A 27,808-nucleotide genomic window follows, 5' to 3' on the forward strand; every position below is an offset into this window, starting at 1 on the left:
TCTGGTTTCTCTATTGACCTTGCTTGTTAGAAGGTCACAAAAGATCATAACATGTCCCAAGGACACTGCAACCGTCATAAACAGGAATCAGTTGCCAAGCATCTGAATTTTGATCACATGACCATGGGGATGCTGCAATAGTTGTAAGTATGTCACTTTTTTCAGTGCTGTTGTAACTTTGAACTGTCATTAAATGAACTGTTGTAAGTCGAGGACTACCTGTATTTTTTTTTTAGGGATAATGTATCTTCATTAGCCCAAATGAGTTCATTGCAAGAAGGATTCTTTAACTGCTTTTCAATTTCACCGGTACACTGCAAATACTTATAATTAACACCTTCAAATTGCATTACATTTGCCCAGCATTTCTTTGGATATTTTAATGGATTTTTTAAAGTATCAATATCTAATCAAGGATTGCTATTATCCTGTTCATTATGCAGTGTGGTTAACCGCTGCATTTCTGAGGAATTTGTTTAAATGTGTATAGTGTCTGTGCTGACATAGAGGTTGTGAAACTTGGACATTAAATGCAGAAGCGATACAGAAGTTGAAGGTTCCACAAAGAAGCCTGGAATGGCAAATGGTTAACATAATGTGATATGACAAAAGGCCCTGCCAAGAGATGGCCCTCCAGATATGGTTGAATTCTTACTCTTATCAACCTGTTTAATATAATGGTGAGAGATAGTAGAAGTATAAGTTCCCCATCAATAGGCCTCTGTTGCACAACTTCTATTTTAATAGTAAAATAATGGTTAGTATTGTCATAAATAATATTAGGACATAAAAATTTGATTTTTTTTAATGACGAATAATTCTGCCAAAATTTAAGAAGTTTGCTATTTATGAGGAGTAATTTTCTTTTCATATTTATCAGAGGTTCGAGAATGAAACCTTATGAAAAGGAAAGCAAACCTCATCTCCTGCCCGATTGCATTTGATTGAACTGAGACTGTCAGCTGTTCTTTGGAAGAGTTGATGGCAATAGTAGGGGTAAAACTAATCACTGACTCTCAGCTTAAAAAATGGCAAAGTGGGAGCAATGATGAGGGAAGACAGTTTTTGTCAATTTCCCATTAATTAAATGGCACACCACAATAAAGAAAAGCTATTGTAAAAAAAGAGTACAATTAGTGAGATATCATTTTTTCAGAGATTGAAAAAAGAGAAAGTGAATATTACTTTTGTGCTGCACTTCTGTGACATATCTTATACCAAGGTAGGTAAACTGTGGTCATCTAGGTATAGCTAAATGTCAATTTTCAATAACTATAGCCAGAATGAATAATATTGAAAAATGTCTTTTAGCAATATCTGGAAGGCTACAAGTTGTATATATTAGTAATGGTCCTGTGGGTATGCTATGGAAACTAAGCAAGGAGTGAAGCAACCTAGAACTAAGGAGAAATTTCCTGACAGTTAGAACAATTAACCAGTGGAACAACCTGCCTCCAGAAGCAGTAAATGCTCCAACACTGGAAGTTTTTAAGAAGAGACTGGACAGCCATTTGTACGAAATGGTATAGGGTTACCTCCCTGAGCAGGGGGTTGGACTCCAAGGTCCCTTCCAACTTTATTATTATTAATATTATTATTATTGTTGTTGTTGTTGTTGTTGTTTTAACTTTTACAAAACGTAATTATTTGCTACAATATGATAAGAGAAATTGGTAAGAATATATTATTTTCAAACTGTAGAGCCTTTTTTGCACCCTTATCAAGAGGTGCAAGTATCATATAGGAAGTAAAACAATATATTTTTGTATTTGCCTTTTGATCAATTTGTCCCAGAAGAATTCAATACTAAAATCATTAGAGTTCCAGGATCAGAACTTGTTTGGGGTTGATTTTCATTCTTTTGTTTTGTCAAACAGGGTGACAAATGGAAAAAGGCAATAAAGACCTTTAAGATTCAAAACATAAGTCAAATTTATTTCTAATTACTTTGTTTTTTCTTAATTTTTTTTAGTGATTATGCCTAATATCAAAAAGTCGACAGGAAAAAGAGGCCCAAGAAAACGGAAACTTGCAGAAGAATTTCCTCCTGGAGAAGTTTTTACTGACCTTTTAAAGAAAAAGTGGAAGCTTGGTCCAGTTATAGGCAAAGGTGGTTTTGGCTGTCTGTACCTTGGTAAGAATATTGCCAAGATTGTTAAAATATAGGGGCCAGCATATAATTATTTTAGAATGTATATTCTTAACACATGCAGAATCCCTGTGAATATTAAATGGATATACTTTCCTACAGAACAAGCATATTTGTTTCAAAATACTCAACTAATAGAATTGCCTGGAGGAGAACCTCATCACTTTTTGCAGCTTCTCTCTTCCTATAACAGTAGAAAAGCAGTGACCTTAGAAAAGGGACAATACAACTTTATCTTTTTCCCTTCAAACAATTTGTAGAAAGCTTGCTGTGTTGTTGTATAGAACTCCTCAAGGCTCTCCAGCTTTAGCCAGCTTGCCAATCAATTGACAAGCAGTTGCTGTAGAATGCATGGCTATCATGCTGTGGAAAGGATGTCCACAGGCCAAATAGTGTTCTTGGGATTCTGCCATTCAGCTGATTAGCAGATTGATGAGGGGACTGCGGGGTTGGTGACAGCATCTGGTGAACTGAATAGAAAGTAGCTGAGTGTGTGTGCTTGATTCTATTGCTTATTCTGATTTTTTCCATTGCCTTCATATTCCCCTTACAAGAAGGGCTGGGCCTTTGTCATAATACTTTCTGTTGGTATTTTATCCAGTGATGCTGCCGGTAGAATGGACTCTTCTAACGGAATAGGTTCTTCTATCTTCTCCAGTCTGTTCCAGCAGATAAATATAAAAACATGAAATTTTTTGGGAGGGTAAGGTAGCTATGCTAATTAGAAATCTTTGTTATGGATGTTATTACCATGTTCTTATTAGGACTTGGTGTTTATAGTTCTTTAAGAAAGGCTTTGTTGCTTCAATTCACCTTCCAAAATCACTGAATATTTCACTGATGGAACATTTAAATTGACTTATTTACATCTGGCAGCACCAACTGGTTGCTCTTAAAGCAGAATAGTGTGTTTGATTGACTGGCCAGTTTTGGCAAGTTTGTACAGTTTTAAAAAATGGAATGTAGCATTCATTGTTTACATGCAAAGTTGAAATATTAAATGTAAAATTTAGCAAGTTATATTATTATTATGGGTATTTATGATATGGAGGTGGATTTGTGCAAAGAATACATAAGGCTCCACCATACGATATTGTTTAATATACTCATTAATTTGTATTTGGTTTTCATCCAATTACTCTATTTGTTGGTTATATAAAAATTGCCGCTAAGATATTAAGATAAAAACTATTTATATTTTAACAGCTGATGTTAATTCATCTGAATCAGTTACCAGTGATGCGCCCTATGTTATAAAAGTGGTAAGTTTATTCACTCATTCATTTTTGGTGTGCCTAACTTCAGACTGACTCTGGAAATAATTTATTTTGAAATAGTCTGCATTTGAAGAATAAAATGGAAAAGACAAACTTTTCCACTTGTACGTTTGTGAAATTGTAGAAAATCTTCAGGCAACCAGTGTTATATGAATTGTTTCAGTAGATTAAATTAAGCTAGAATGAATTTTAAGCTTTGCTAATATTAATATTTTAATAAAAACATTCTATTGTCATCTTGCTCAAATAATCTCTAATTTTCTTTATATTCCTTGGATTGGGTATTGAATAGTGGAATAACATATGTGCTTTTTACACTGGTTTCCTTTGAAATATTCAAAAATTGCATAGGAAATAAAATTTCTGTAAAGTTGGGATAGATAATCTGGAAACTGACCTGTTGCTTGTATTTCTCTAGGGCAATCACTGTATATTTTATTTTATAACTAATTGCAAATTATGAGCTATTTTACTTTAGAGATCCATGGTAAAGGAGAAAAAATTGTCATTGTCCCCTCATGAATTTTGTGTTTGGAAAATTAAGAGATCTTAAGGACATATAAGGCATTTGGAGTCGCAGTGTGCTATGGAATCTAAGCACTCATTCTGATCATGAGTTCATTAACAGCAGGAATTGGGATCATGCAGTCATTTCCATATAGCTAGTAATAGTGCATGCAGGATGCCTCAGAAATGTTGGGGCATGTCCTGTGCATGTTTTCCTCTCATCTGCCTTTTATTACCCCATTTATATTCCCATTAACTAATATGGATGAGTGGGTAGAGGAGACCACGATTTCCTGGTCCCTCACTTTTGACATTCTGAATACTTGTGATGATATCAGAGAAGACTACTGATTAAAAAAGCCAAATTATAGAGTGCATTTTAGTATTGCTGCAAATATTATTGCTTTATATTAGTATTAGGTAGATTTGCTTTTTTCTTGTTACTTTTTATCTTTAGTATGGAATTATAAATGCTACTAATCAGTTATAATTATGATATAAGATAATGTACATGTCGCATTTTTTACTGTTAAATATATTGAAAAGTATGCATAGTGATTCATATTGGTGATATACATGAGGCGATCTGCATGAGTAGAGGTGACTGATATAAATATTTATATGAATCAGTGCTTTGTGATATAATTTAGAATTTAAATGTAAGGTGATAAATTATATTTATGCATGAATAGATACCTTGAAATATATATCTCTTGAAGATGGTGACATTTGACACTAGCTATAGATTTATAGAATAGAGTTAACTACAGTGTATGTAGACATTTAAATCTATTCTGCATTATGATTACAACCATTTAAGTCAGGGTCATCTGGGAAAGAACTATCACAAATAACACACTGACTGTCCATGACCAAAACTCTTAACAGTTCTATAAAACAAAAATAAAACTAATGATTTAGTCTTGTTATAATCATATTTTTATTTAGTTAAAAAGTGACACCAATTTCAAAATGAGATCAGAAAAAAAATGCATAAGCCATGTAAACCAATTCAATTCTGTGGTAGATTGCTTTATGCATAAATTTGTTTCCATTAATGACAAGGACATTTCTTTTTCTAATAAATGTTCTGATTAAAATATCTGTATGTACGGGAGATATTATAATTATCTATTATATCTCATAATATAGTTGTATAAGAACCCATGGTCAGTCCCTGTTTGGGAAGAATTCTATCTGAGATCCTGGAAAGATGTTGATAGGCAGAATAGAATGCATGGTGCTAGACTGACTGCTAGCTTGACCAGGTGGGAGACAACTAGGTTAAATGTATGTCTGTAACATGCACTGGCTTAAAAATAAATTTTGTCTGAGCCAATAAAAATTGTTGAAAGTTTATATGTTGGTATTATTTGGATACAGAAAATGTGTGCTTGGTGAAGTATATTGACAGGAGCAAAGCAGTAAGACTGCCGCATCCTCCGTAAAGTTTTTTATGGCTGCTTCAAAGTCTTTCTCAAATTGTCTCTCCATGTATGTGCCTAGACAGCTGCTTTGTTTAATTCACAGTTACCTGAAGAGGTATGCATATAGCAGGAGTGTCAGACTCGCAACGTCACATGACGTGTCACGATGTATTGTGACTTTTTCTCCATTGCTGGCAATGGGGTGGGCACGGTTTTGGCATGACGCATCTGGCCAGTGGGCTGGCAGTTTGACACCCCTGGCATACAGCCTTGGGAAGTTTATAGAGCAATTGTGGTAAGCATTCTAGAGGATTTAGATGCCTCCATATTAGATGGGTTGCTTTGCTTGGGCCCTTGGTATATATTGAAATGCTTTATTTTTAAATTATTTTTCTCTTTCCCAATTATATAACAATTACCAAGAAAAATTATAAGGGAGAAAAATTAAATGGTTAAAAGAACAGTTTTTATAAGAAAATAGAAGAATGTTTTATATATTAGTAAAATCTTTGTTGGAAAAAAAGTGGAATAAATCAAATTTAAATCATTGCATTTATTTATAAAATGATATTTAAAGGAGCCCAGTGACAATGGACCACTCTTTACTGAGTTAAATTTCTACATGCGAGCTGCTAAACCAGAACTAAGTAAGTAAATCAATTCACTTTTATTCAATAAAACAGTGTAATCATTCTTAAATATTAAGAAAAATATGGGAAATATAAAGTATTGAGTTATTGTAATTCATATAGGATTCTAAATGGTTATTTTAAGAGTGTGAATTATAACCATATAATAATACAGTATTGAGTATTTATTGGAAATAATTTTTATAAACTGGATCTAAAACTTGTCCTTTTTTAATACTAGGAATCTGTAGCTACTTGAAAAGTGGGAAAGGAATAATAAACAATTGTATTTAAATAGTATGCTAAACATGCTAGCATCTTGTTAGCTTTTTACTCATGTGGAGTGCAGTTGTTATGTTTAAATTGCTAAAACTATAGAAGAAATCAAGGCTAAAATGTATAAACATTAAAAAAAACGCAGTACATGTATAGTTTAGATTCTAAGCTTTTCAGTGCCATTAACTTCAGTGAAGGAGAAGTCCCCTGTTTTAAAAAAATATCATCATTCTCTACTATTCATACTAAGTTTTAATAGACAGCAATTATGGTTTTTAACCTTATGTGGTAACAAATGTGTATTGAATACTTGTTTCTTTTCAGTTAAAAAATGGATTTCCTCTTACAAACTGAAATATTTAGGCGTACCAAAATATTGGGGTTCTGGTTTGCATCAAAAGAATGGCAAAAGGTATAAACCATTTGTTATTTTAGAATATCAAAGACTTTTTATAATATAACTTCCGTTAATTCCAATTTTTCAAACCCTACAATATTTCTTAAAATGAGTCATAATAATGTCAAGTGTGGATCTTTGTCATTTAAGTTTATCTTATCATGATCAACATATTGAGGATTGGTACAATCTTCTATGTATTTTATTGAAAAACTTGGAAGTATGCATTGTGGTTAGTATTAAGTGAATCTTAAGTAATTTTACGATATTCTATTAAATTTAATAAATGTGCTTAGTAGTTCTCAGGAAGTATAAGATAGGGCAGTGGTAGTGGACCTATGGCACGGGTGCCAGAGGCGGCACTTGGAGCCCTCTCTGTGGGCACACATGCTGTTGCCCCAGCCTTGCCTCCCCCCGTGACCCCCTCCTCACCAGCAGCCCCCCTGGAGGGGAGTCGCCCCCAAGGGTTGCCCATGCGGAGCAGCACAGCCAAGGACATGGCAGCCAGGCAGCGTAGACAAGACTCTGCCCTCACGCTCCATTGCACACAGTTGATGCTGCGGGGTGCGGGCAGAGGGCGTGGCCGCCATGGTGCTGCTGGGCTGCCTGGGCGATCTGCGGCGGGCCCTGGAGGTGACGAGTGGCCCTGCGGGCAGGTGGGGTGGGAGTAGGGCAAGGGGTGGAGCAGTTTTTGGGCACTCGGTCTCTAAAAGGTATGCCATCACTGAGATAGGGTGTTTAACCTTTCCAAGTTAGCTTTATTCCATCAGAATAAAACTAAATATGTTTAAAGAATTCAGGCCAAGTAGTAGGATTTCACATTCAGCTATTGTTCTCTTGCTTTTCATCCCATGGCCAAAACAGAATAAATAGGCAGTAATCCATTTTGAGTATTACCTAACAACTAAATTACAAAAATATCTGTCCAAAGAGATAATTGAAAATACCTTGCTAGATATGTGGAGTAACAAAAAAAAGTAACAAAAATTGGCTATCATTAAAATTAAACCATTAAGAAAATATCAAACAGGAGATGTACTAATTGAAAGGGTTGTTAATGAGATTAACTGTGCTTTTTGCCTTGTAGTTTAGTGACAGGCATTAAGGTTTTGTTTAAAGAAGACCTCTATTGATTTTTTTTGATAAGTTATTTAATGAGTGAAAACAATTGTGTTTTTATTGTTTCCTAAGGGGGAGTAATTAAATGAGATCATGCTTCAGGTGCCACAGAAGTATGGCACAGAAGTTTGGTTAATTAGAATAGCACAGATTCTGCGTTTCCTTCAGTCAGGAGACATACCTGATCTCTGTTAAACTTCAGAAATTTGCCTTTAGTATCAGTTGAACTGCTATCCTGTTCCGGTTTCCTTTTGTTCCTGTTTTTTTGTATATGTTTATTTTCAATTTCCTGAAATGTATTTTTTCCAAATCAGTTATAGATTCATGGTGATGGACAGATTAGGGAAAGATCTTCAGAAGATATTTGAAGAACAAGGAAAGCAGTTTTCACACAAAACAGTGTTACAGTTGGGACTGAGAATAGTAAGTTAATGTTTTTCTAAGTTTATGTTAGAGACCTCATTGAAATTTATTTTGTTGAAGTTTTTTTCTGATGCTCTGTGTTTTTTAGCTGGATGTTTTGGAATATATTCATGAACATGAATATGTGCATGGAGACATCAAGGCCTCAAATCTTCTCCTGGGCCACAAGATTCCAAATCAGGTAACTTTCAGTCTTTTCTTCCTTCAATGTTTAACCTATTGTTTTAAAGAAAATGGAACTGCTGTGAACCTCAGCAGAAATCTTGCCTTTCTGAATGTGTACAGCGTTAATATTTCTGCTTGACATTTATATCTAGTTAATGTTGTACATTTTTTATTCACTTTGCTGGCAGTTGATCAAATTGGCTATTCTGCCCTGAATAATATTAAAGAGAATGCTTGCAATACAAAATGAATTTCAAATAGCTGTTTGGGGGTGGAAGTTTAAAATTATATACTACACCAGTGAATTACATTTGCTTGTCTGCTTTGTCAATTTTTTATTTCCTTTGTTTGAAGAATCCATCAAGCATAAATGTTCTGTTAATTGAAAACCTGATTTCTTAACATATTAGTTCAAATCAAATGGTTTACAGAAATATCTCTAGCTGTCCATTTATTATTATCATTCAGTTATAGTAGTCATCATTAGCAATTGAACAATTTCCAGGTTTAGGTACTTTTCTTGAGATGAATAAGTGAATTATAGTACTTTTAAAGGAGCTTTTCTGTTTTTGAAAATGAATCCATAGAACTTATTCACCCACAAGAGCTTTTACTTGTCTACTTTTCATATTCCCATATAAATTGATAGAAATATTGAGAGGGTTACTTTGTCTCTTCCTTTGGCAAAAGGTCCAAGAGTCACTAGATGGTTGCATTGCCTTTATTCAGACAGGAATGGCAGTAAAAGATCAGCTCCTAGATTTATAATTGATTTATATAATCAAGGAGAGAAGCAACCTAGAACTAAGGAGAAACTTCCTGACAGTGAGAACAATTAATCAGTGGAACAGCTTGCCTCCAGAAGCAGTAAATGCTCCAACACTGGAAGTTTTTAAGAAGAGACTGGACAGCCATTTGTCCGAAATGGTGTAGGGTTTCCTGCCCGAGCAGGGGGTTGGACTAGATGACCTCCAAGGTCCCTTCCAACTTTACTACTACTACTATTATTATTATCTGCATAAAATAGTTATTTTAGATATTATGAGATTGTTTGATCACCTCATCACTTTAGATTTCTTTTTGTTGTTTGTAAACTGGAGGTCAAAGTTTTTGTCTTATATCCACAGTTTTTATCACCATTGTATGAGTTGTTGATAAAGAATACTATTTTGGAAGATGAGAGTTATGTAAAAATGAAAATACTTTCATAAATCAAAGGGAAATGATTGGGTTGTATGGTAAAATTAAAGCAATATACACACAGTATTACATACTCTAAAGAGAAAATTTTAGTTGCATTGCAATCAAGAAATAAATTCATAGCAGGAACTCACTTTTCAAAGACACTTTGCCCATCTTAATGTTTGACATATCCTCTTAGCTTGATACAGAATTACAATATAATGAAAATATTCTTTAGATTATTGGCTTCCTGGTTAATGTGTATTTTGTAGCTTGCTAACCTTATGTTGACGAAAAGACATGACCCCGCCTTACATGGTATCTCTTTTGTGAGAACCCATGACATGCTCATCAAGTCAGAAATTTTAGCAGCCCGGGTCTAAGATTTTTCTATAAGGACAGACTTTTTACAACCTATATTAATTTCCACTTATCAGATTTGGAGCCAGGAAATGAATTTATGTACTTATTTGATTTAGAAGCCACCAAGTTCCAGAATGATTCCAGGAAGCTTATACTTTAAAAATAGAAAACAGTAAAGAAAACTCCCATGGACTGGATAACAATATCCCATATATCAAAAAGCCATAACCAACAGGGTCCACAAGTGCCCTAGCCCATAGCCTGGGAGAAAGGCCATTTTAAAAAAGCCTTTCATAAGATTACCGAAGTGGGAGCTACACAAATTTCTCAGAGGGCAGGGGCTGCAACAGAGGAGGCCCAGGTCTTGATACATGCAGTTGTTTGAGGGAGGGAGCACCAATTCTGTCAGATATTACTGGAGGGCAGAAACCATGGGAGATAGGTGGTCCCTTCAAAAACCTGATCCAGTGCCATAAAAGGCTAGGTATAGCCAGCAGATTGAATTGGAAAAAAAAGAGGATAGGTCTGGTGCTGACTTGCTTCTGTAATAGTTTGTGAGATGTAAATGAAATTGAGACTAATGGTAAAAGCAGCATGAGATTTCAGGGGGGAATTGAAAGCATCCACTGGTAAAGTGAGCCTTGGTTATTAAAAATAATTCTGAATTAGGTATGTGCTGGTAATACGATATTTAGAATCATCATCTACACTCCTGAGACAATTCGTTCTACATCAGTTCAATCAGGAACTGGTTAATTATTAAGGCAGGTACAGATAATATTTTCCTATTTGGTTCTTTTAACATCAATATTAGATTGTTATGGGATTGCAGGTAGGCTTACTTTAACTTGCTTGGGTGTCCTGTTTATAATGTTTTGTTTTTTATTGAAGTATATAGGATGAATGATTAGGCTTTTAATATTAAGAAGAATCCTTGGACAAAAAGAGAATACATACTTATATTTGAATGAAATTTCCTGATATTAATGATATAATGAGAACTTGTCAGTATTATATAAATAAACATCTTCTGGTGTGGCTGTTTTTAATTTTTGGATTGATTTTGTTGTGCTTGAAATCTGCACAGGTATACTTGGTAGATTATGGCCTTGCTTTTCGATACTCTCCAGAAGGCAATCACAAGGATTACAAAGAAAACCCCAAACGATGTCATGATGGAACTCTTGAATTTACTAGTATTGATGCACACAAGGGAGTGGGTAAGATTGTTTTTGTTTTTATACATATTCATTCTTCTTACAAATAAAAGGTAACAAAGTTGTTGAATATATCGGTAAGTCCTCATTACCGAGCACTCATTCAGCAACAGTTTGAAATTGCAACAGTGCTGAGCAAGTGCTACTTGCAACTGGTCCTCAAATTTGGGGCCATTGCAGTGCCCCCACAGTCATATGATCACAATTCAGGCTCTTGGCAACAGGCTTGCACTTACGACGATTGCAGTTTCTCATGGACAGTTGCAGTTTTATGCTCCTATGCATCCTCCACCCCTTGATCTTCTTGCAATCTGACTTTGCCACGCTCTTCATTCTCTGGCCTTCCTGCACTCACTACATTCCAGAAAGTACCAGAGTATGAGTGACCATGAGCAAGGCCTTTTAATTCAGACAACTGCACATAAGATTTATCTCTGCAAAAGATCTGTTTCAAAAGAAAAATGTTTACCAAAAACAGTTATCCTCTTATGTAACTTGTTTCAATCAAAGCCTCAATCAGTCTCATTCCATTAAAATTTTCCCTTTTTACATACTGTACTTTTCCTGTGGTCTTAAATTTGTCATGGCAATCTGAAACTCTCCAACCAATAACCCCTTTTCGGTATAACTGAAATTATAATCCGTAGTGTTCTGCCTTTATAGGTTGTACCTAATATTACAATGCAATAAACCTGACATTTTTTCCTAAAGGAGAACTTCTTAATCATCTTTAAAAGACATGGGGGTATTAAGTTAATTATTCCTTTTGTTCTTTAATGATACATTTTATAACTATTTTTATCTTCACTATGAATTAAGCACTTGTTTCTTTTTTAGCTCCCTCACGACGTGGTGACTTGGAAATTTTGGGTTATTGTATGATCTGCTGGCTTAGCGGTAGTCTGCCTTGGGATGATAATCTGAAAAATCCAGATTATGTCAAAGAGTCAAAAATTAGGTAATTTTAACATATTTAATAACAATACTCTTGGATGTACTCAAACTGCTCAGTATAGATATGCTTACATGAAACTAAATAGCATATTTTCATCTTAAAAATCCAGGTGAGACAGGCTTGACAGGTTTAAATGAAATTGAATTATTGGGTGGAAGTTGGATGACATTCTTATTTCAGCTGTGCAGTTACATAGTGCAGCACTATATTGCAACTTTGATGGGTGGATTTATATACAGCCTTACTTTCTGGAACCCAAGGTGGTGTACATAGCACCCTCTCTCTCCGTTGTCCCCATAAAAACTTAGTGAGATTAGTTGAGCTGAGAAGGAGCAATTGACCTAAAACCAGCCAGTGAGCCTTTGTAATTAGGGGTAGAGCTGAATCTTACAAGAGAGGACAAAAATGCCTAATGTGAAAGAAAAAGAAAGAGGTAAACAAACAAACGAGTGCTTGTTGAAATAGTACAACAGAATTTGCCATAAATGATATCATGCTTGACGTTGACATTTAGAGATCTTGACAGTTGACTTTTGTACTGTTTTATCTGCAGTCTGAGATAAAGCCAGAAACAGTGAAACTAGAAATACTGTGAAGTACTAATGCTGAATGTTGCTATGTTATTCTTAAGTGGCATGTGCTTTTTGTTGTCCTCACTTCCCAATGCTTATTTTAAATCACCTTGCAACTGAATTTTAAGATGAACAGAAGTGTAAATGTTGGCTAAATGTTTTACTAACTCTGCTGAATCCTCTTGGGCCCTAAATAAACAGTATTGTATTCTTTTGACAGCTGGAAACAAGAGAAGTGAACATAGTTCTAGCTTTCTTATTTGTTGTGTTATCTTGCACATAAGATCTCCATAAAGCCAAATGCCAATGCAGTTTTGGTTTGCCAATCATTGTGATTTGATTTATCCAAAACAAGATATTATGCTATAGATATCCATCAGAAACTTAATACATCAGAATTTCTATGCTTTTAAGATTTTAATTGTCAGAATGTTTTCAGTCCTTACCCTTAACAGCATGATTGTAGCATATTTTATTCAGTAACGGAGTGTAATTTTAAAAAGGCAGGATAGCTTTATTAATCTTCAATACTGCTGCCTGTATATGTGTGTATTGCATGTACTGTATATATGTATTTATATATTTGAAAGGAATCAAAATCTATGAAAAACTATTGATATGTTAAACATAATTTGGCATCTTGTTTTTTTCTCCCAGGTATACAGATAACATTTCAGAATTCATGATGAAGTGTTTCACTAAAGAAAATAAACCAGGTAGGTAAGAGTCTGCTTAAATTATTTCATCAAATAAGAGCATTTGTTTCATGTAAGGAAAGAAAAAAAATACGGAGGAATTCATTGAAACAAAATTTATCAGTGTCTCTTTTGGGGGGGATTATGTAATAAATTGTCCAAAGAAGTCTTGACATGCAGTTTACAGGCAGAATAAAAAAAACCCTTGTCTAATAATTATGAATTATACAAGAGCAGCCTGGAAACAGACTTTTTCTCACCTCCCTCACAATATACTTTATTTGAGGTTTCAGAGAAAGTTGAAAGGAAAAACAAACCATTTTGCCAACAATACCTGTTTCACCAGCATTCTGATGCTGTGGTGGTCCATACATTTGCAGGTTTTCGTATTGCACAGAAAAGAGTTATAAATGAAACTATATCATGAAATTGAGTAAAGATAATTTGCTTGATAGGAAATCTTTTTCTTTTTAGAAAAGATCAGTCAAAAAATCTGAGTAATGGTGTTATAAATTTCCCTGTTTAAATCTATTTGCTGATCTTATTTATTTTTAAAAGCATATTACCATTAAACATAGTTCTGCTTTAAGATTTACTGTGGTTATGTTAAAATTATTACATTTCAAATGTTGTCAAAAGATTAAGAAAGAAGCTATTAAAATATGGATCTGTTTATCTATACTGTATATCCAGATTCTTTAACATATTTGTCTGTAAACAAGGTTCATGTTATGTATACTATGAAATTTGATATTTCTGTAAAGCTTCAATATTCCTGAATAAAATGATTCTAGAAAGATTTAATCACTGCCTCAGGTCAGTTTAGAGCTTGACAAATATGAGAAGATTCCCTTCTTCATTTGACAAATCTATCCCCTACAGAGTTTTTTTTTGAAGATGTGAAATTGTCAGGAAAGCTCTCCTTTTGATTCTTCTGTGATATTTATCTGCATCTAGCTATTATACTGATTATTCCAAGCAGAATTTTATATATTTTATAAATTCTCTCCAGAAACAAAATAGTTTCTATGAGCAGAGAAGAAGATATTTTTCTTACAATATTTGGATATTAGCTATGACTGTGTAGTAGTATCTGAATTTTATACCATATCACTGTATTGCTATATGAAAATGTAATTTGACTGATTTAGACTTTTCATTGCTTTCTTTAGTTGAAATAGCCAGGTATATGGAAAAAGTGATGACTCTGTCCTACATTGAAAAACCACCATACCACGAGTTACGACAAATATTTCTTAAAGGTCTGCAAGACATTGGTCACAAAGATGATGGCATACTGGATTTTGAAGTTTCATTGAATGGTGATGTTCCGGCAAAGCCTAAGGTCTGCTTAATTCAGATTCATATTTAATGTATCTTGCTTTTGATTGAAATAAGAATGAATTGTTTTCTAAATGGGTATCATAGATTAAATCAAGACAGTAAAAGAAAAAATGTGTGCATGAGACTTGACTGGGCCATGGACTTATTTAAATTTCCTATAGCTACCCGCAATGCAAAGAACTAGTTCAAGTGTGGTTGAAAGATTGTACACAGCTTTAAGTTGGTTCTTTGGTTCTAACATTTTAAAGTTAGGGGGAGAACTCCCTACCAAATCAAAAGTTGCTTTTGAAATCCTACTTAGCATGAGTACTTGGGTAGTGAAAGCACTTGCCACAAAACTTTCTTAAACAGATGTAGAAGGGCTTTTTTAAAGTATTTTTTTAAAAAAGCACTTGCCCTGAAATAAGTGTAACAGCATTCTGTGTTTCCCTGAAAATAAGACAGGGTCTTTTTTTTTTTTTTTGCCTCCAAAAGAGGCACTAGCTCTTATTTTCAGGTGGTGGCTTTTCTACTCACCTCCGGCACCGACAGCCCACCCAGCCGGCCCACTACTTCTGCAGCTGAAGGAGCAGCTTTATTCTGCAGCTTAGAATGGAGTTTGGGCCTGCATTTCGCAGTCAGGCCTTTCCGGAAGGCCTCTGCAGCCGATAACTGAGCAATGGATTGCATCCATAGCTCAGTTCTTGGCTGTAAAGGCCTGACTGCGAAATGCAGGCCTGGCTGCAGAAGATGCCGCAAAAGAAGTGGGCTGGCAAGGAGAGGCCTTGCTGCAAAGTTAGGGGGTGCGGGCATGTGGGGCAGCTCCATACCCACACCCCTGTCTTAGCTTGATTTTTAGGTGTGTTCCTCGCCCCAAAACTAGGGCTTATTTTTGGGGTAGGGCTTATATTAGACCCACCCCCCAAAATCAAGTTAGGGCTTATTTCCAGGTAGGTCTTACTTTTGGGGAAACATGGTAGTACATGCAATTTGTATGCGGTATCTAATTGTGTGGGTAACCAGTTGTTCATTACTGAAAAATAGAAATTACAACAAAACCTTGAAATGAGTCATCATCCCCAATTGTATTTAAATTAAGCTTTCAAAGGATTTGATAGTGATACCTATTCAAGCTATCCATGCATTTTGTATCCAGACATGTTTTCCATGCATTTGTATTGGATGGCAGGATTAATTGATCACCCTGATTATTAAATATATTCTTCTAGGATAGTGATAATTATGTAATTGTCATTTGGAGTTTGTAAATATAAGGCATTCTTGAAATGATAAAATTTCCTTATATAATATGTCATTGGTCACATCCGATAGAAAAAAATACTATACATTTAATGTAGGTCATTCTTTTTAAAATGAAGGCATTATCAAGTTAAATTTCATCATATATCTCTTTGTTTTTATCTCACATAGTGACTGCTAATATGTGGCCAATTCATGTGAAACCAAGACTTGTTTTTATTTCTAAAGAGGGAAATTTACAGTAAATATATTAACAGATATTAAATGATATTTATTATTTGATATGAAGTAATTTGGAATAAAAAAAATACTGTGTACCCTCACTAAGCAGTTTCCAAACTAGTAGGGATTTTTTAGTGATATAGATGGTTAATTTAAAAACTAAATTTTGCTGAATACTTGTTCTTTCTGGTTTTGAGAATAAAAACTTTGATATAAATTTGAATTTAAAAAATATTGATAATCCTCAGCATTGATAATCTTTCAAAAAGAAATATTCTGATATACAAATCCAGTTGAAACTCACCTATTTGTTATGACAACTTAGCAGGGAAAACACATACATCCATAACAAGCCAGAGGTCCCCAACCTTTTGAGCACCAGGGACCAGTTTCTTGGAGAAAGGTTTTCCCATGGACTGGAGAGTGCATGGTTTTGTGTGCTGCCTGCATCCCACGGATAAGGCTTTGCTTGTTTGTGTGGACCGGTTGCTGGCATGTTGCGGCCTGGTACCAGTCCACGGACTGGGGTTGGGGACCCCTGACTTATGTTTAGAATGCTGTTTAAATATTTAGGGAACAAGAGTTCACATCCCAGTCAACCATGAAGTTTACTATTAAATATATACAAAATGAGACTCTGGTGGCAGTGTACTTCATGACAAGAGCAGCAATATCATGTAGACACTTTCTCCAGTAACTAATCCTTATGCTTTAGATAAAAGAAGGATTTTTTAAAAGTCATATCTTTTTAAGAATTCTGCTCCCAAGCTCATGAAGAGCTTTTAACAGTCAGAACCTGCACTTTAGATAAAGGCTGAAAATAAGCTAGGAAATCGACAAAGTTACAGATGTAAAGTGATGGTAATCTCCATTTTTTGCTAATGGCTGCTCGGTTATTTTGCATTAATTGCTTAATCCAAGTCATATTCAAGACCAGCATCGTAAAAAATAAGGTAGTCCTCCAGTTACGACCTCAATTGAGCCCAAAATTTGTCGCTAACTGAAACATTTGTTAAGTGAATTTTGTCCCATTTTACACCTTTTCTTGCTATAATCGTTAAGTGAATCACTGCAGTTGTTAGTGACCTGGTTGTTAAGTGAATATGGCGTCCCCAATGACTTTGTTTGTCCGAAGGTCACAAAAGCTGATCACGTGACCCCGGGATACTGAAACATCATAAAAATGAACCAGTTGCCAAGCATTCGAATTGTGATCGCGGAACTAAGGGGATGCTGCAATGGTGTGAAAAACAGTCAGGAGTCACTTTTTTTCAGTGCCATTGTAACTTTGAATGGTCACTAAATGAGCTGTTGTAAGTCGAGGAATACCTGTACACTCTAGTGTCCCACCATAGCATTTACAGGGAATAGGTTGCTGGGACGAGGCTGCCAATGTAGCATTGCTTCTAATGTAGCCATTTCCAGTAAGAACGTGGATGAAAGAGCTGAATGTCTCCAGTTGAAGATGCCTATCTCAAATGTACACGTAGTCCTTGAGTTATGGCCACAATTGTGAGCTGAGTTTCTGTCACTGGGTGATTTGCATGTAAACCATGACACCATGTGACAGCCTCACTTCCACCGATCGTTATGTGAGGACCCACCCTGATCCAAACTCTGAGGCTCTGGGGCTGCTTGTCACACTGCAGCTCAGGGGCTTCATCATGTGTGGCAATCCTGGGACTGCAAGAAGCCTTTGAGCTGCTGCCGTATGAAGCCCAGTCCCAGTCACCTTGCGTTCTGAGGCCCCTGTTGCTCTGTGCTCTGCCACCCAAGGTGATCCTTGCCATCCTCTTGCTTCCGCTGCTGGCAAAGTATTTTGAGCCTGACCCTTTATGAGGCAGCTGCTGGCCACATGAGGCCATCCCATCCTCCCTAAGCCCCATAAGGAAACCACCAAGAGCAACTTGGACAACAAACTTATGTGGCCAGTGAGAACAAGATGGCAAAGGTCAGCTAGGGCGGCAGAGGCTGCAGAGTGCAGGGGGCAAAGGGGCAGAGATGGGGGAAAGATAGGCAAGTGGGGGAGTTGAAACATCCATGTGTAAGCGATGTCAGGCTGCCAAGGGCCTGAATTTTTATCATGTGACTAAAGGGGGTGCTGCAACAGCCATAACTCTGGGAAACAGTTCTCAGTCCCTGCATTCAGCATTGCTGTAACTTTGAACAGTCACGGAACAAATGGTCAGGTGTTTAAAAGCAAGGAGCACCTTGTGAGCCTAATGGGATTGCAGCTCTGCAGCCAAATGAATAGAATGTCTTTCAGATGAAAAATTTGATTTACAAAAGAGCTAACTGGAAACATGAATCCTTTTAAGCATTTCAAGGAACTTGCAGCTTGCTTCCTATTCTTACTTTACGCTTTGGGCTTTCTGTATTTTTGATTAGCATGTGAAATGAAAAAAAAAATAGAAATGGTTGTCTTAATATAGTTCCAGGGTCTAACTTGATAGATTTTGTGTACTGAGGTCTTCATTTCTACTGTGTCAGTTTAATTGGGCTGTGTAGAAGAAAAATTGTAAAAGTATTTATTTAGTTTATAATTGGAAAAAAAGACTCAGTTAATAAAAATAGAGTAGAATTCTTTAGAGTAAGTTCCTAATGTATAAAATGTCATTCTCTTTACAATGATGCTGCATTGGTAAAAACCTGCCTTATGTGTCATGAATGCTCCTTTTCAAATGAGGCAGGCTATTACAAAGGTAGGTAGAAAGGATCGATAAACCTTGTAGCAAGAAAGAATTATTTTGATTATTCTGATGATTCCAAGGATTTGCTCTTTAAGTCTGTTGTGATCCCATAAAGACTTGCATAACAATTCTTTGGGTTTGTTCACATACTTTTTCTCACCTGAACTAATGTCTTTTTCTGTCTGTTTTTGGAGAAGATCTTGTCTAAAGTTTTATATATATGCCACCATTTTTCAAACTAGTTGGTTCTGAAATAAACAATGGCTAGATCTGAAAGAAAGGGTAGGAACGTACAGGCTTAAGGATGCTCAGGCTCCTAACTCAGTAAGAAATTGGCTAGATTGCCATATTCCTTAGCCCTCAGACAGGTATAAGATGAACTACCCCCCCTCCCCCCCAAATGAGCTCATGCAGAACATTATGTTTTTAACTGGTATACAGCTGCAGTCCTATACATACCTGCTAGGGAACCAACTGCAGTAATGACATCGTTTTGATTATGCATAGGACTGCACAATACATTTTTCAATTTTGATATTGGCTAGGAATCTATTCCAAGTTGAACCTCAAAACTGCATTCTGTTGGGGACAGATGATGATGCCATATCATAATGGCTAGTAAATTGAGAAATAGTAGAAACAGTTGCTGCCCAGCTAATTGAAATTGGTTACAGAGGGAGTTATTCATCTTCTCTATTGTGCATTTTAAGTGATTCTGGTTCTGGGATTTATTAATGAGAGAGCATTCCCTACTAGGCTTAAATTTAATTCACTTTCATATGAAATAGATGATGTTATTGTAACATTTACGTTTGTTCAGTTAACTTCTTCCAAAAGAGAAGATTCCTTCATTTTCATGCAATAAAAACATTCATTATTGCACTTGTAAACTGCTCAAGCCGTGGAATATGCTTAGTGATGAGCCTATTGATGATATTTGATAACAACTAGAAAACATTTGAACTGAAATAAATATGAATTAGTAATTCATGATTTGCTGTGCACTCTGCATCAGAGAACAATACGTGATTTTTCTTGCTATCTAGCTGGTCTGGATCCAAGATTAAGAATGTGCCTTTCACTATTTTAGTGTGTGGAAAGTATTGAGTAGCTGCTTTAATAGTAAGTCTTTAAAAAAAAAAAAAAAGCACAGCTCTATTCCAGTTAGATGGGAAGAATGCATTTATACCCTGTATATACAAGCAATACAATGGTGAAATAGTCCTTAATTTTGGTGAGAACAAGCAAAAGTGTCTATGTTTATTCCTGCCTAATGCATCACAAATCTGCTGACATGCTAACCTTGGAGTTTGGGTTGGTGTTAATCAGGCCTATGCACCAGCAAGAAAGAATGTACCTAATGCACTCCATCAGGCCCTTTTGCATATGGAAGTTCTCCCAGGGGAGTTGCCCTTTGCCAGCTGAAGGTTACCTGCCCAGTGCAGTTATTGTATATAATTATCGAACCAATCTGTTCAGCCCAGCAGGATTTGGATGATAATCATGAAGCAACACTTGGGAAAGATGTAATGCACTTTCCCCTTTTCTCATCGGCTATATAAGCTTGTAACCACTTCAGCTATTTCACTGTGGATATACTTTGATCAAACTTACCAAAAAAGTGAGTGGAAGTTTAGTAGTAATTTTTATGCTGATAGGCTAAGAACATTGAAAACCATTTTGGCTTCTTAACATATATACACAATTCCAGTTTCGTTTGAAGTATATTGTCCTCTGCATTTACAAGGGGTCTAACCTGATGCATTTCTGGTTGAAAGCAGGTCCCGCTGTGGAGGGTACAACAACATTTTAACCAAATAAATCTGAAAGTTTTTTGAAATCTCTTCTACAATAATAAAAAAAAAGAATCCCAGGAAGTATTAGCATTTTATTTATTTTCTTTCTTTTCTAATTAGAATACTTTCAAATTATTAAATATCAGTATGTTTTTTTATTTTATTTACATTGAGTAATTTAGGTTACTATAATTGGATCTGGAGGTTAAGAAAAGGAGGCTGACATTGGTGGCTGCTTGAAATTCAATTTTTGGGATTCACTGGCTGTAGCTTGAATTTTGATCTTAAATAATAAATGAACGTTTTCAGTTTGTGTGATTGTTACATGATCTATAATTCTACACTAATTATATAGTCGTTTTAAAAAATAATTTCAAAATAATACTGGAATATGTATTTTTTCCATTATTTTAGCACTACATTTCACTATTCTGAAAATATGAAATATAGTGAATATCTAAATTCTTACAGAAATGTGTGTAAAGCCTGAATTTCTTAGGCAACTTAGCAGAGAGTGTCTGCAATTTGTACAAGACAAGAATTCCTCCACTCCAATCACTTAAAATAAAATTTCAGAATAAAAGGAACTGCTTAGGCAGTGCAAGCAGCAAATTTTGTATGCCTAAGAAATATTGTTGTATGGAAGACCCAACTCAATATGCTGTTGTAATTGTACCTGATTACTGTAAACTACATTCTTGTTGCTGAATAGACTAAAATAGTTTCGTGCAGGAACCTGTACAAAATAAGATATTAAAAATCATAGCATGATTCCTAAGATAACATGCTTTTTCTGTTAAAAGCTTTTTGAGTTAATTACTCAGAGGATAGAAAACTTTGATAGAGAAATATGGTTAGCAATTTTGTGTGTGGCATTATCATTTGTTTATCTTGCCTGTGTGCATTTTTTTCTGTTTTGATTTGGACGATAGACAAAAAGAAAATTAGTTGCTGCATCAGGGACAGCTACTGCTGATGAGGACAATGCCGAAATAGCTGTTGACGGTGTGAAAAATACCAAAAGAAGAAAACCTGCATCACCGAGTAAGTCAAACATTCTTATTAGTATTTGTCACTGATCTATCGCTGTAGAAAAATTCAAAGATGTTTAAATTCTACAATAAATGTATCTACTTTGATGGATAACATGGAAAAAGAAAGATTGTCAGCTATCTGTCAGTAGCAAATGTGAAATATATTTATTGCTCATCATATAAAACTGATGACAGTTAGTTGATGAAAGTTGTTGGCGGTGGCTCGCTACCCCTTTTCCCACCATTTATTTTCCTCTCTATTTTCATTTTTATCCTCACCTATCTTGTCCAATTCACTGTCAGGAAGTGCTGACTCCCCACGACCAATTCATCACAGCAGGTTGCAGCCAGAGGCTAGCAGCAGCAGTAGCAGCAGCAGCAGCAGCAGCAGCAGTCATTTGCAACAGTGAGTGCAGTTACTTTAAGAAAAGGGAGTTATGCAGATAGGCTATAAAATCTTGGTAGTATTTTGGCATAATCCATAGTTTATGACCAGCAGATGCACATCAGCAGGACGACTGAAGGGAAGGCTTGCCAGTTCTCTTAGCAGGAAATGCCAGGAATTAGCTTGGACCTCACACGTTCACTGCCTGTGAGTTATAGCCCGTCTCTAAAAGGCACTGTGGCAGATGGTATCATTTCCAAGTTAGGACTGTGCAAAGCATCAAAGGATTGCTTCACTTCGAAAGAAACCTCAATCAAGGCACACTTTTGAGGCAGTTCTGTGAAATGTAGTGGCACCTGGTATACATCAAAACAAATACTTCAAAGGCCTGCAACAGTTTTCATGCCCAGAAGACACTTGGATTGGCGGTTCCAGCCCACGTCAATGTTTCTATTAAAAATGTTGAAGCAGAGTACCCTGCTTTCTTGAGTTAAAGCTTGTCTTGACTTATATTCCTTCTTTGATCTGACTGTGTTGACTCCACAAAATGAAGCTGTATTGCTTTGGACAGCAAAAATTACTTGCATTCTTATTTTTATTTGTTTAAAACATTTATAGCCAACCTATTATTCAGAGCTTCTTGTGGTAAGTTACAATCTATAACAGAGCAAGGAAAAATAGTACACCGAGTTAAATAACTACAGCCACGTTAAGACACAGTCACAACAATCGAGACAAAGATACAGCTAAAGGTCAGAAGGCATAAATAGGCTGTGTCAGTAACGCCAACTCATAATGAAAGACAGAAAATGTCAGCACAAGGGGAAGGGCATTACATACCTGCAGCCACATATTACTATGGCTCAACAAGGTCTTAACATTTGAGCACTAGATATTGGGAAATACGCTCTTTCAAGTATCAGTAGTTGACACTTAAAGCAGCGGTCCCCAACCTTTCTGCCTTTGTGGACCGCCGGCACCGTTGGGGAGAGAGGGGATGGTTCTGTGTGAGCACGTGTGCCCGCCACTTGCACAGGTGGAGCTGCATGCACTCGCCTACCGCTTGTGCGATTTAGTTCTGAACAGGATGCAGCCCACTACCAGATCAGAGGCATGACTTAAAGGCCTTAAATATCATTTCAAGTGGTCCTCACTTAATAACTATTTGTTCAACAGCCATTTGGAGTTAGTATTGTGATTCCTCGCCAGCCAGTGGACCTGGCAGCTGGAGGAGGAGGGGCCTGGAGTGACATCAGAGTCAGAGGAAAGCTTTGAGGAGCTCCAAGACTTACAGTCTGACAAAGAGCCTGGCCCCTCTACTCGCGCTCAGGCTGAGACACAGCTGTGCTGGGAGTCTCAATTGGACAGTGATGAATCACAGCTGGAAGATATCCAGGATGCACGAAAATGCCAGCAAGAAAAGAAAGTAGGACAGAGGAATGGAATGGGGCCACTCCAAAGGCAAAGGAGAAGGCATTAGGAAGCCACACCTTGGCTGCATAATAAATGGAAAGGTGTGGGTGGTGCTGGTTGCCGAAGGCAAGCGTTTGTGTTGAGGATTGAGTTTCTGTGAACTGTGTTTGTTTGCCTTGGACATTGATTCAGGTCTGTGAATAATAAAAGGGGATTGGTTTTTTTCCTGCGGTTCTAGCCTGCTTGTTGGAAGAGGGGTTTCTCCTTGTGAGCTTAACAAGGACTCATGTAGTCTGGGACAGAATAGTTAGTAGTGCTGAATGACTAGTATGTAAATCCCTAAAGTTATGGCTGTTGTAGTCCCCGCCCCTGTGGTCATGTGATCAAAATTTGGGTACTTGGCAGCCCACATGCAGTTACTATTGCAGGGGGGCTCCCCCTACCCCGACTTCCCATTTCTGCCCTTCTGATCACCAGACACAATGCTGCCTCTGCCAGCCCTGTCGGCTTCTGTTCTGTCTCTGCCACCCTAGCTGACCATTGCTGTGTTTTTCTTCCTGTTGCAGATGCACCCAGCCTGGCCTGGCCCTATGCCATTATTAACTAAATCCCACCCAATCGTTAGGCAGGACTCACCCCCATCCAAGCCATTTCCAGCTTGATCTCTTTGAACCCTGAGCCTCAGTAAGATAAGGAACTGCCTTCTCTTCAGCTCTGCTGCATCTGAACAACTACACCAGCAGGCCTCAACCTTTCTGGTGCGGGGGGAGGGGGAGGATGCTGCATATGATAGGTGTGCATGTGAACGTGAGTGGCAAGTGGAGCTGCACGCGCTCTCCCACTATTTGCACGGCCTGGAGATTGGGGACCCTTGCACTACATCAAATTGGCTCCCATTTTAGGCAGGCAGTGTAGTTATTTTAGGTTCAGCGTTATGTAATCTCTGAAGAATGTACCAGCAGTATACATTCTGCACTGGTATGGCAAAGCTGCATACATGCTTTTTCAGGGAGAGTGCAACCTTATCCAAAGTCCCAGAGCAGATTCCTGCTCCTAGTCAATTCACAATGTCTCATTCTTAAGATCATCTTCAGTAAGCTCAATAGGGTATTTAACACTTACACTATTTTAACTGACTGGGTGTTAACATACTGATGACACTTAATCCTAGACTCCAATGAACTCAGTGAGTTATTGCATAAAAATATTGAACAACAATATGCGCCGAGGTGGCGCAGCAGTTAGAGTGCAGTACTGCAGGCCACTTTAGCTGACTATGTTCAGCAGGTCAGCAGTTCAAATCTCACCGGCTCAAGGTTGACTCAGCCTTCCATCCTTCCGGGTAGGTAAAATGAGGACCCAGATTGTTGGGGGCAATGTAAAAATATATATATACATTGCTTAATGGTGTACACCGCTTAGAGAGTGCTTGCACTTAAAGCGGAATATAAGTCTCATAAATAAATAAATAAACAAGGATGATGGAAAGGGATCCTTGTGGAACCTCACTGTTTAGGAGCCATGAGACCACGTAGAAATCCTTGAAAGTGATCCTCTAGAGTTGATTATACAGATGAGTGCAACAAGTTATTTATATGCCGCCCTGAGTCCTTTGGGATTAGGCGGCATATAAATTAAATAAAATAAATAAATAAATAAGTGAAGAAAAGTGCCTTTTAATCCAGTCCCAGAGAGTCAGTTTAGCAGTCAGATCCACCATATTTATGTAGTTAGGTTATTATTCTAAAATACTTTTAGATGCAAGTTCTATTTAGGAGTTATAGCATTGTGTCTATGGAGATTTTCAGTCATCCAGGTCATAGTTGTCCCAAAGATACTTTTTTCACGAGGCAACTGTACTTTCTTGTTTTTCTTTGGAGACGTTTTGCTTCTCAGAGCTGAAAAAGCTTGGATGAGAAGTGAAACATCTTCAAAGAAAAACAAGAAAGTCCAGTTGCCTCCTGAAAAAGCACCTTTGGGAGAGTTATAGCACTGTTTCTTTCAACAGAGGGAAAACTCAATACTTCTGACTAGATGCAAAATTCACTTAAGGATAGAGCTAAACTGAAGTATTTCAACATTGCTTCAAAACGGTTTATATTTTTTCAGTAGGTGTATCTTCCTCTCCATTTCAAGGGTGATAGTTTATGTGGATGCATGGGAAGCACACATTTGTTGTTGTGGCTATAGACAAATGTTCCCTTTGCTTCATTTGAGCAATCAAACTGAAAGCACAGCTGTTTATTTCATTTTCCACATCAGTTGCTGGAGTAAGACTTAAAACTTGAGTACAAACAACATAGGTCAGAATAAGCAGTTCCACTATTGCTTCTGTCTTCAAAACCATTTTTTCCTTCTTGACATTTTTTGTCCCTTCAGGAAATTTATTTTGCTGGAGCCAGAAAAAGTTGGCTAGATATTTACTGTTGATGGGTTGCCAGTTCCTTGTTCAAATCAAATATTCCTCCTTCCGTTATATATTCAAGATGGACAATATTTAATATTTATTTGCTACGTATATGTAGGGATGTGGGTCTGTACATATGTTGTTCATAGTATGTTTAGGTGTGTGTCATGTATATGTTTCACTTTGAGAGCGGGCAACTAAATTTCATTTTTGATATGTGCCATTGTGCCCACAGTATAAAAATGACAATAAAGGTTATCTTATCTTATCAATTCAATATGTTTATATTTTTGATCACAGCCATGCCAAATATATTAAACCTACATAAAAGTATCCATACATTAATAAAATACATTATATTGTGCAGAAATCAATAAGAATATTAAAACGGTTATAGCAGATGAAATGGAGAAATATTGGGAATTTGTAATGAAATCATATCTGTTTAGCAGCGGCCTGTGCAAAGCTTGCTAGCCTCTGTAGTGATAGGTCCTTGTCTAAATTCATTAAATATTCAATTTGATGTGACTCAGGCCAAAATGATTTTTCTATCAAGAGGGGCTCCAAAAATTTTCTGCATGGTGAAGCAGAAATAGTACAGTACAATAAATATTGTGTAAAATCTTCTATAATTTCCTTGGAATGTGGGCGAAAACACATATTATATGGGATATTAAGAAATTGGCCCTCTCTAATTGATGATAGCATTTGCTGGAACTCTAGTTCCATCCGTCCCTCTCAGGAGGATGCCATTGTAACATCCCCCAAATAATGTTTGCATTCAGTTTTAGTTTTATTAAGTGTACATCCATAGGCAATTTTATTTTGTAATAGGTTAAGCTAATTTCGTTAAGCAAAAACTTATAAAACTCAGTTGTAAAATTTTTCATTTGTGTTACTTAAATTTAATAATAATTCTGGAGAAAATTCTGAAAAACCAAAGGTACGTATGTGATTGGATAAGAATAAACCAATTGTACAAGAAGGAATGGAGAATTTCATGTGCTCCAATCAAATATAGTTTGTGTCGCTAGGAATACCATTTTTTTAGAGTTATTAATATCCTGAATTTGAAGTGGATTATAAAGTATTAGTAAGTAAAAAGTATTGGATTAAATTCAGAATTTCTGTGAACTGTCTGTTTAATAATGAAATTGTCTTTATTCATAATAACTGTAGAGATTGGAGCCACCAAACCCAAATTACAGAAGATCTCACCCAAAACCAAGACAAACTTGAAACCAAGGAAGAGAGTTCAGAAGCTAAAAAATCCAGAATAACCTGAGTTTCCTACTTGCACTGAGTAGTGGGTTCTTGTTATTTTTTCCTTTTAATTTTACTTATTACAGTAGCACTTGGCTTTTCCCCCTTTTGTATCTGTTTATGTTTAAACATACATAAACGTGCAATATACTGCTAGCTTGAAAAAATAAAGTTTTTAAATCTTATATGCAGAATGTACCGTTTAATATGATTTACAAAAGTTTCAGAGTATTTTGGCATTTCTTTGCACATTCTTGCATTTAGTTACTTTGTATAAACTTGAATAAAAAGGAAATAATGTCTGTGCAAAATAAATCTTGAAAATTTAATTATAAGTTGTTGGTCGCATTTGTGTGCATATGTGTGTAACTACAGTCTGGCTCAAACCTATACTGACAATTCTATTGTCTAAAAAGGTAATAAAAAGGAACCAACCAGGCAGAGGAACAGGAAGAATGTACTGTTAGTTCAAAGATACATACTTTGGCTTAATTGGAATAGGGTATCAATTTTCCCAATGCTTCCTTGAAAATGTGAGATTTGAGCAATGGGTTGGTAGAAGAAAAATAGAGGCACTTCCAAACATGGATTAGCAAGGGATAAATCTCTAAATCATTTCAAGGAACAGAAGATGGGAAAATATATTACAGATGGATGAGTGG

The 27,808-nt window shown here is 36.3% G+C and overlaps 1 protein-coding gene across 2 annotated transcripts in view; it reads left to right on the forward strand.

The window, feature by feature from the left end:
• The window catches only part of VRK1 (VRK serine/threonine kinase 1), a 31,117-nt gene extending 3,642 nt beyond the window's left edge, over positions 1 to 27,475 (forward strand). The window contains exons 2-13 of one of the 2 annotated variants that reach the window (XM_039356195.1): positions 1,973 to 2,134; positions 3,356 to 3,411; positions 5,938 to 6,007; positions 6,590 to 6,677; positions 8,096 to 8,204; positions 8,293 to 8,385; positions 11,002 to 11,134; positions 11,969 to 12,089; positions 13,316 to 13,374; positions 14,526 to 14,698; positions 21,577 to 21,688; positions 27,063 to 27,475. In XM_039356195.1, coding sequence (XP_039212129.1) covers positions 1,978 to 2,134; positions 3,356 to 3,411; positions 5,938 to 6,007; positions 6,590 to 6,677; positions 8,096 to 8,204; positions 8,293 to 8,385; positions 11,002 to 11,134; positions 11,969 to 12,089; positions 13,316 to 13,374; positions 14,526 to 14,698; positions 21,577 to 21,688; positions 27,063 to 27,163 — 1,272 coding nt within the window. In that variant the 5' untranslated portion in view covers positions 1,973 to 1,977 and the 3' untranslated portion in view covers positions 27,164 to 27,475. Of the gene's footprint in view, positions 1 to 1,972; positions 2,135 to 3,355; positions 3,412 to 5,937; positions 6,008 to 6,589; positions 6,678 to 8,095; positions 8,205 to 8,292; positions 8,386 to 11,001; positions 11,135 to 11,968; positions 12,090 to 13,315; positions 13,375 to 14,525; positions 14,699 to 21,576; positions 21,689 to 21,981; positions 23,372 to 27,062 lie in introns of those variants that run through there. The other variant, XM_039356194.1, reaches the window with a different exon arrangement.
• The last annotated feature ends 333 nt before the right edge of the window (positions 27,476 to 27,808 follow it).

The sequence above is a fragment of the Crotalus tigris genome, unplaced genomic scaffold, assembly GCF_016545835.1.
Source record: "Crotalus tigris isolate CLP2741 ecotype Arizona unplaced genomic scaffold, ASM1654583v1 scf7180000018806.1695572, whole genome shotgun sequence".
In the NCBI taxonomy this organism is placed as follows: domain Eukaryota; kingdom Metazoa; phylum Chordata; class Lepidosauria; order Squamata; family Viperidae; genus Crotalus; species Crotalus tigris.